This window comes from Artemia franciscana, unplaced genomic scaffold (genome assembly GCF_032884065.1).
Source record: "Artemia franciscana unplaced genomic scaffold, ASM3288406v1 Scaffold_5939, whole genome shotgun sequence".
Lineage (NCBI taxonomy): Eukaryota > Metazoa > Arthropoda > Branchiopoda > Anostraca > Artemiidae > Artemia > Artemia franciscana.
In genome coordinates this window covers 1-9,916 of record NW_027066250.1, presented here as the reverse complement: position 1 = coordinate 9,916, position 9,916 = coordinate 1, and the positions used below count along the sequence as shown (strand labels likewise).

Genomic DNA, 9,916 nt, shown 5'->3' with positions numbered 1-9,916 from the left:
TCCCTGTCCCGGTGTCCCGGTCGTCATTTAAACCCCCCTGTTTCCTCCGGTGTCCCCGTTGTAGTTGTGTCCCTGTGTCCCGGTCGTCATTTATATTCCCTGTGTCCCGGTCGTCATTTGTATCCCGGTGTCCCGGTCTGTATATACATTCGTTTTTTAGTTTTGTTTTTCTCCTTTATTTTTTTCCTTTTTTTTTCTTTTTTAGCTTATTTAGATTTTTAGATTTATATATATATGGTTTTAACTACCTAAAACTTGCGAATATACAACATTCTTTGCTGTCCCATTGTCTTTGCATATAAATAGATTGTCAGGTTTACCGACTCTTGAACATGCAACATATAATGGTCCATGGGAAAACAATCTGTATTCAGATCTATACCTCATGATTCTAATGATTGCCCTTGAGCTTTGTTGATGGTGATTGCTAATCGACCATTCCCTGTCCCGGTGTCCCGGTCGTCATTTACATCCCCCTGTTTCCTCCGGTGTCCCCGTTGTAGTTGTGTCCCTGTGTCCCGGTCGTCATTTATATTCCCTGTGTCCCGGTCGTCATTTGTATCCCGGTGTCCCGGTCTGTATATACATTCGTTTTTTAGTTTTGTTTTTCTCCTTTATTTTTTTCCTTTTTTTTTCTTTTTTAGCTTATTTAGATTTTTAGATTTTTTAGTTTTTTTATTAGTTTTTAGTTTTTTTTTCTTTTTAGTTTTTTTGTCCCGGTCGTCATTTATATCCCCCTGTTTCCCCCGGTGTCCCCGTTGTAGTTGTGTCCCTGTGTCCCGGTCGTCATTTATATTCCCTGTGTCCCGGTCGTCATATTTTTTTTATTTTTTATTTTTTTTAGTTTTTTACCTTTTTTTAGTTTTTTTAGTTTTTTTAGTTTTTTTAGTTTTTTAGCTTTTTTACTTTTTTATTAGTTTTTAGTTTTTTTGTAGTTTTTGCCTTTTTTTAGTTTTTTCAGTTTTTTTTAGTTTTTTATTGGTTTTTACCTTTATTTTAGCTTATTTTTCAGTTTTTTCCTTTTTTTTAGTTTTTTTTAGTTTTAGTTTTTTTAGTTTTTTACCTTTTTTTAGTTTTTTTAGTTTTTTTAGTTTTTTAGCTTTTTTATTTTTTTTATTAGTTTTTAGTTTTTTTTGTAGTTTTTGCCTTTTTTTTAGTTTTTTTAGTTTTTTAGCTTTTTTATTAGTTTTTAGTTTTTTTTGTAGTTTTTGCCTTTTTTAGTTTGACAACTTATTTTTATATATATAGATAGTTTTTTTTTTTACTTATGTCCTGGTCGTCATTTATACTCCCTGTGTCCCGGTGCTTTGTTGATTGCTAATCGAACATTCCTTTTGTCCTGGTCGCTTTCTCTTTGAGTTTCGTCATTTATTAGTTTTTTCCTTTTTTTCTTTTTAGTTTTTTATTGGTTTTTACCTTTATTTTAGCTTATTTTTCAGTTTTTTCCTTTTTTTTAGTTTTTTTTTATTTTTATTTTTTTTAGTTTTTTACCTTTTTTTAGTTTTTTTAGTTTTTTTAGTTTTTTAGCTTTTTTACTTTTTTTATTAGTTTTTAGTTTTTTTTGTAGTTTTTGCCTTTTTTTAGTTTTTTCAGTTTTTTTTTTAGTTTTTTATTGGTTTTTACCTTTATAGTTTTTTTTAGTTTTTTAGCTTTTTTATTTTTTTTATTAGTTTTTAGTTTTTTTTGTAGTTTTTGCCTTTTTTTAGTTTTTTCAGTTTTGACGTCACCAGATCCAGTTTTTCAGGTGACGTCACCTGACACATCCACACATCCACAGACAGACAGACAGACAGACAGACAACTTATTTTTATATATATAGATATATATATATATATATATATATATATATATATATATATATATATATATATATATATATATATATATATATATATGTTTCTTTTTCTCTTATTTTTCAGTTTTTCCTTTTTTTTAGTTTTTAGTTTTTTTTTGTTTTTTACCTTTTTTTAGTTTTTTTAGTTTTTTTAGTTTTTTAGCTTTTTTAGTTTTTTTATTAGTTTTTAGTTTTTTTTTTTAGTTTTTGCCTTTTTTAGTTTTTTCAGTTTTTTTAGTTTTTAGTTTTTTACCTTTTTTTAGTTTTTTTTAGTTTTTTAGCTTTTTAGTTTTTTTTCTTTTTAGTTTTTTTTGTAGTTTTTACCTTTTTTAGTTTTATGCGGACAAACCCGACGTCACTCGACAGACAGACAGACAGACATAACCCACAAACAACTTATTTTTATATATATTAATTCATATTTTTTTAGTTTTCTTTTTCTCTTTTATTTTTCAGTTTTTTCCTTTTTTTTAGTTTTTTTCTTTTTTAGTTTTTAGTTTTTTTTTTAGTTTTTTACCTTTTTTTAGTTGTTTTTAGTTTTTTAGTTTTTTAGCTTTTTTAGTTTTTTTATTAGTTTTTATTTTTTTTGTAGTTTTTGCCTTTTTTTATTTTTTTCAGTTTTTTTTAGTTATTAGATTTTTACCTTTTTTTAGTTTTTTTTAGTTTTTTAGCTTTTTTAGTTTTTTTTCTTTTTAGTTTTTTTTGTAGTTTTTATCTTTTTTAGTTTTTTTCTTATTTTGTATTAGTGTGAAATAATTCAGACGTCATATGCGGACAAACATGACGTCACCTGATCCACAGATCCACACACAGACAACTTATTTTTATATATATATAGATTTATTCATATTTTTTTAGTTTTCTTTTTCTCTTTTATTTTTCAGTTTTTCCTTTTTTTTAGTTTTTTTCTTTTTTAGTTTTTAGTTTTTTTTAGTTTTTTACCTTTTTTTAGTTTTTTTTAGTTTTTTTAGTTTTTTAGCTTTTTTAGTTATTTTATTAGTTTTTATTTTTTTTGTAGTTTTTGCCTTTTTTTATTTTTTTCAGTTTTTTTTAGTTATTAGATTTTTACCTTTTTTTAGTTTTTTTAGTTTTTTAGCTTTTTTAGCTTTTTTTTCTTTTTAGTTTTGTTTGTAGTTTTTACCTTTTTTAGTTTTTTTCTTATTTTGTATTAGTGTGAAATAATTCAGACGTCATATGCGGACAAACATGACGTCACCTGATCCATCCACAGATCCACAGACAACTTATTTTTATATAGATAGATATATAGATATAATCTAGCGTAACGGACAGACAACTTATTTTTATATATATAGATATATATATATATATATATATATATATATATATATATATATATATATATATATATATATATATATATATATATATATATATATATATATATATATATATATATATATATATATATATATATATAAGATATATTTCTGAGATATTTTAAAGAAAATCCCTTCTTTACGCCTAACCTATGCATTCCTGAGTGCCAAGCATCATAGACGTTATAAGATCATGAGATTGCAGAAATATGTAGTTAAAAGCTGATAAAGGATAAAATATAAGCAAAAAGGTATGAATTAAAGAAGATGAGAGCCCTAGAAACCAACAACAGGTGATGGGTTGCTATTAGAAGTAAATTTAAGCGATAGTAAGATATATTTCATAGAGGTATTAATGACAATATCTCGTTTCTTAGAGCCAAGACTAGGCCTTCTTGAGTGGCAAGCACAAAAATGAACAATATTTTTCTTAATATTAGGCATAATCTCATTAAAGGTAAATTTCATCCAAAGTAAGAGATATTTTTGAAATGTCTTAGTAAAAATGGCTCGTTTCTTAGAACCAAGACTACACACTCTTGATTGCCAAGCATCAAAAAACATTGTAAAATACTGATAAAGGATAAAATATAAGCAAAACAAGTGTGAATTAAAGAAAGGCAGGATCCTTAGAAGCTTACAGTAGAAACAGAGCTGTTATTAGAGGTAAATTTAAGCCATATTAAGACATTTTTCAGAGAGTTTTTAATGAAAATACCTCGTTTTTTTACCAATACTATGCATTCTTTGCTGTCAAGCATCACAAATATCATAAATTCATAAGATGAAAGAATATAGTGGTTAAAATTCAGCATACGGAAAAACAAAGTGTGAAAAAGCTGATTCACATTTCAGATCATAATTATTAGCACTCATCAAAACTAATAGGAATTTTAATGAGTATACTGATATGTGACAATAGTGCTCAATACAGCAATAATAGTTTGTTGATCAATTGAAATGGTGTGATGTATTACTCTTGTGTTACCTGTAACCTAGGCTAATGACGTAATTTTAAATAAAATCATTACGGAGGGCAAGTACATCATACGAGTACAGGAGTCATGACGTGATCATACCTATATATAGCAATGATATGAGAAAAGTGGTTCATATCCATTTAAACTACAGAAACATACTAAAATAACATGTCCATTCCATTTGAAGGATCACTTTATTTAGCAGCTTCAAAAGGATGCACACAGGCTGTTGAATATTTTTTAAAGTCTGGCATTGATGTTAATAAAAGAAATTTTCATGGTGAAACTCCCCTTTATTTAGCAGCTTCGGAAGGACACACAGAGACTGTTGAATGTCTTATACAGTCTGGCGCTGATCTTAATATAAAATGCCTAGGTAACAGTCCACTTCATGTTGCAGCTTTGAATAGAAACACACAGACTGTTGAATGTCTTTTAAAGTCTGGCACTGATGTTAACATAAGAAATAGTTATGGTAAAACTCCCCTTTATTTAGCAGCTTTGGAAGGACACACAGAGACTGTTGAATGTCTTATACAGTCCGGCGCTGATCTTAATATAAAATGTGGTCTCCTAGGTAACAGTCCACTTCATGTTGCAGCTTTGAATGGAAACACACAGACTGTTGAATGTCTTTTAAAGTCTGGCACTGATGTTAACATAAGAAATAGTAATGGTAAAACTCCCCTTTATTTTGCAGCTATTGAAGGATACACAGAGATCGTTGAATGTCTTATACAGTCTGACGCTGATCTTAATATAAAATCTAGTTCCCTAGGTGACAGTCCACTTCATGTTGCAGCTTGGAAGGGAAACATACAGATGGTTGAATGTCTTTTAAAGTCTGGCACTGATGTTAATATAAGAAATAATAATGGTGAAACTCCCCTTTGTTTAGCAGCTTTGGAAGGACACACAGAGACTGTTGAATGTCTTATACAGTCTGGCGCTGATCTTAATATAAAATCTAGTACCGAAGGTGACAGTCCACTTCATGTTGCAGCTTGGAATGGGAACACGCAGACTGTTGAATGTCTTTTAAAGTCTGGCACTGATGTTAATATAAGAAATAATTATGGTGAAACTCCCCTTTTTTTAGCATTTTTGGAAGGACCCAAAGAGAATGTTGAATATCTTATAGCGTCTGGCGCTGATCTTAATATAAACTGTAGGGAAGATAAAACACAGACTGTTGAATGTCTTCTCAAATATGGAGCCTATGTTAACTCTAAGGAGAAGGATGGCATGACAGCGCTTCATTATGCTAGTCGGAATGGAGATAAAGAGTGTGTTGCAACTCTTCTGGAGCATGGATCTGACATAGATATTACAAATATAAATGACCATACAGCTTTTGATGTAGCTGTTGATGATACTGCTGTTTATTTTGCAAGCCATGTATTAAAACTGAGAGTGGCAAATTTGTATGTAAGTGAAAGAAACATAAGGCTCTCAGACAAGACTCAGACAAGTTATCCTGCAAATGAGCTCAAGGATCAATTAGTAAGAGAACTAGAACAAATGAGGAGTGAGACAATATTTTGTAATATAACGTTCTATGACATTTTTATCAAAGGAATAAGCTCAATAGAACTGTACACGATGAATGAAAATTCTTTGAAAGGTTTATTGAAATCATCAAACTGGGAAACAAAATTTTCAATGTATAACACAATAATAAAAAGCCGTTTCAGAAACAGCATAGAAAGGAAAGTGCTGCTTGAACTAGCCAATAGAAGTTTCAATTCTCTCTTTAACAGATTTGCTGAATTACCACATGAATGTGCTGAACAAATATTGAGCTATCTAAGCAATGAAAACTTGAAAATTTTCATAAATGATTCTGAACTACTCCACAAGGAGTGGTAGAATTAAGAGTTTCTAACATAAGATAATTGATTTAGTGATTGAAAGAATATTCAAAAAGCGTAGTGGTGAGTTTTAAAAGAGTGCGTGCATCAAAGAACAAGGATATATATCCTTGTTCTTTGTTCTATAGAACAAGGATATATATCCTTGTCCTTGTTCTATATATGAAAGACGACGGGGACACAGGGAATGTTTGATTAGCAATCACCATCAACAAAGCTCAAGAGCAATCATTAGAATCAAGAGGTATAACTAAAAAAAAAACAAAAAAAAAAGGTAAAAAACTAAAAAAAGACCAATTCAAAAACGAATGTATATACAGACCGGGACACCGGGACACAAATGACGACCGGGACAGCGGGACACATGGAATATAAATGACGACCGGGACACTCAAAGAGAAATTACAGACTGGGACACACAAATGACGACCGGGACACAGGGAATATAAATGACGACCGAGACACAACTACAACGGGGACGCTGGTGGGCACAGGGGGATATATAAATGACGACGGCGACACAGGGAATGTTCGAATAGCAATCACCATCAACTAAGCTCAAGGGTAATCATTAGAATCATCAGATATAGATCTGAATACGGATTGTTTTTTCCATGGACAATCTTATGTTGCATGTTCAAGAGTCGGTAAACCTGACAATCTATTTATATGCACAGACAATGAGATATCGAAGAATGTTGTATATTCGCAAGTTTTACGTAGTTGAAAACACACACACATATATATATATATATATATATATATATATATATATATATATATATATATATATATATATATATATATATATGTATATATATATATATTCACAGGTGGGACACAGGGACACAACTACAATGGCGCGTGACTAATATGGGGCGTAACGACTTACGCGCACGTGGGGGCTTGGGGGGCACGAAGCGCCCCCACCAACTAGGTGTTGGGGTGGTGCGAAGCGCCACCCCAACAGTTAGTCTATATATATATATATATATATATATATATATATATATATACATATATATATATATATATATATATATAATATATATATATATATATATATATATATATATATATATATATATATATATATATATATATATATATATATATATATATATATATATAAATAAGTTGTCTGTCTGTCTGTCTGTCCGAATATGACGTCTGAATTATTTCATCATATACCAATTCAAAAACGAAAGTATTTAAGCCGATGTAGCTGAGTTGGTAACGCGTTACATTCCAGGTTTTAGGTTCGAGAGGTTCCAGGTTCGAACCTTGACTTTGGTATTAATACAAAAGAAGAAAAAACTAAAAAAAAGGTAAAAACTACAAAAAAAACTAACAAAGCTAAAAAAAAGGTAAGAAACTAAAACTAAAAAAGAAAAAAAAAAACAAAAAATATTTAAAACTACAAAATAAAACCTAAAAAGAAAAAAACATAAGAACTAATAAAAAAACTAAAAAAGGCTAAAAAACTAAAAAAAAAAATAAAAAAAAGGTTTGTCTGTCTGTCCGCATATGACGTCTGAATTATTTCATCAGATACCAATTCAAAAACGAATGTATACAAGCCGAAGTAGCTGAGTTGGTAGAGCGTTATGTTTCAGGTTTTAGGTCCGAGAGCTTCCAGGTTCGAACCTTGAATACAAAAGAAGAAAAAAAACTAAAAAAGGTAAAAACTACTAAAAAAACTAAAAAAAAAGCTAAAAAACTAAAAAAAAACTAAAAAAGCTAAAAAACTAAAAAAAAACTAAAAAAGGTAAAAAACTAAAAACTAAAAAGCAAAAAAACGAAATAAAAAAGGTAAAAACTACAAAAAAAAACTAAAAAAAAAAACTAAAACTAATAAAAAACTAAAATTGAAAAAGAAAAAATAAACTAAAAAAAGAAAAAAACTGAAAAATAAAGGAGAAAAAGAAAAAAAAATCTATATATCTATATATATATATATATATATATATAAATAAGTTGTTTGTCTGTGGGTCTGTCGACTGACGTCATGTTTGTGTGTCGACTGACGTCATGTGTGTCGATTGACGTCATTATAAGGATTGAGCTATATGTCGTCATGAAGTTGTTTGTCGTCTGACGTCATGTTTGTCGACTGACGAAATTACAGACCGGGACACAAATGACGACCGGGACACAAGAAATATAAATGACGACCGGAACACATCATATACCAATTCAAAAACGAATGTATTCAAGCCGAAGTAGCTGAGCTGGTAAAGCGTTACATTCCAGGACCGAGAGGTTCCAGGTTCGGACCTTGGCTTTAGCATTAATACAAAAGAAGAAAAAAAATCTAAAAAAGGTAAAAACTACAAAAAAAATAAAAAGAAAATACTAAAAAAACTAAAAAAGCTAAAAAACTAAATAAAAGGTAAAAAACGAAATATTAAAAAAGAAAAAAAACTAAAAAAGGTAAATTACAAAAAAAAAAATAATAAAAAAACAAAAACTAATGAAAAGAAACTAAAAAAACTAAAAAAGAAAAATAACTAAAAAAAAGGAAAAAAACTGAAAAATAAAGGAGAAAAAGAAAACTAAAACCGGGATACAGGGAATATAAATGACGACCGGGACACTCAAAGAGAAATTACAGACTGGGACACTCAAAGATAAATTACAGACCGGGACACTGGGACACAAATGACGACCGGGACACAGGGAATATAAATGACGACTGGGACGCAAGAGAAATTACAGACTGGGACACTGGGACACAAATGACGACCAGATCTGAATACGGATTGTTTTTCCCATGGACAATTTTATGTTGCATGTTCAAGAGTCGGTAAACCTGACAATCTATTTATATGCACAGACAATGGGACATCGAAGAATGTTGTATATTCGCAAGTTTTACGTGGTTAAAAACATATATATATATATATATATATATATATATATATATATATATATATATATATATATATATATATATATATATATATATATATATATATATATATATATATATATATATATATATATATATATATATATATATATATATATATATATATATATATATATATATATATATATATATATATATATATATATATATATATATATATATATCTTTCTATATTCAAAGGTGGGACACAGTGACACAACTACAATGGCGCGTAACGACTTAGGCGCGGGGGGGCTTGGGGGGTGGGGGGCGAAGCGCCCCTACCAACTAGGTGTTGGGGTGGCGTGAAGTGCCACCCCAACAGCTAGTATATATATAAAAATAAGTTGTTTGTCTGTCTGTCCGCATATGACGTCTGAATTATTTCATCATATACCAATTCAAAAACGTATGTATACAAGCCGAAGTAGCTGAGTTGGTAGAGCGTTATGTTTCAAGCTTTAGGTCTGAGAGGTTCCAGGTTTGAACCTTGAATACAAAAGAAGAAAAAACTAAAAATGGTAAAAACTAAAAAAAAACTAACTACTAAAAAACCTAAAAAAAAGAAAAAAAAGGTAAAGAACTAAAAGCTAAAAAAGAAAAAAAAACTAAAAAAAGGTAAAAGCTACAAAAAAACTAAAAAGAAAAAAAACTAAAAACTAATAAAAAACTAAGAAAACTAAAAACTGAAAAAGAAAAAAAAAACTAAAAAAAGGAAAAAAACTGAAAAAGGAGAAAAAAATAAAAAAAAAATAAAAAAATAAAAAAGGTAAATGTATTCAAGCCGAAGTAGCTGAGTTGGTAAAGCTTGTAAAAAGGATATATATATGGTAAAGGATATATAAATGACGATGGGGACACAGGGAATGTTTGATTAGCACTCACCATCAACAAAGTTCGAGGGCAATCATTAGAATAATGAGGTATAGATCTGAATACGGATTGTTTTTCCCATGGGCAATTATATGTTGCATGTTCA

The 9,916-nt window shown here is 29.3% G+C and overlaps 1 protein-coding gene across 1 annotated transcript; it reads left to right on the top strand.

The window, feature by feature from the left end:
- Window positions 1–3,782: 3,782 nt before the first annotated feature.
- On the top strand, window positions 3,783–6,750 carry LOC136043432 (putative ankyrin repeat protein RF_0381). Its single transcript, XM_065728344.1, has one exon. It carries the CDS (start codon window positions 4,324–4,326, stop codon window positions 6,022–6,024), a length of 1,701 nt encoding a protein of 566 aa, XP_065584416.1. The 5' UTR covers window positions 3,783–4,323; the 3' UTR covers window positions 6,025–6,750.
- Window positions 6,751–9,916: the final 3,166 nt, after the last annotated feature.

What these genes read in the sequence shown, in the direction of transcription:
- LOC136043432 (XM_065728344.1), top strand. Translation starts at nt 4,324, where the DNA reads ATGTCCATTCCATTTGAAGGATCACTTTATTTAGCAGCTTCAAAAGGA.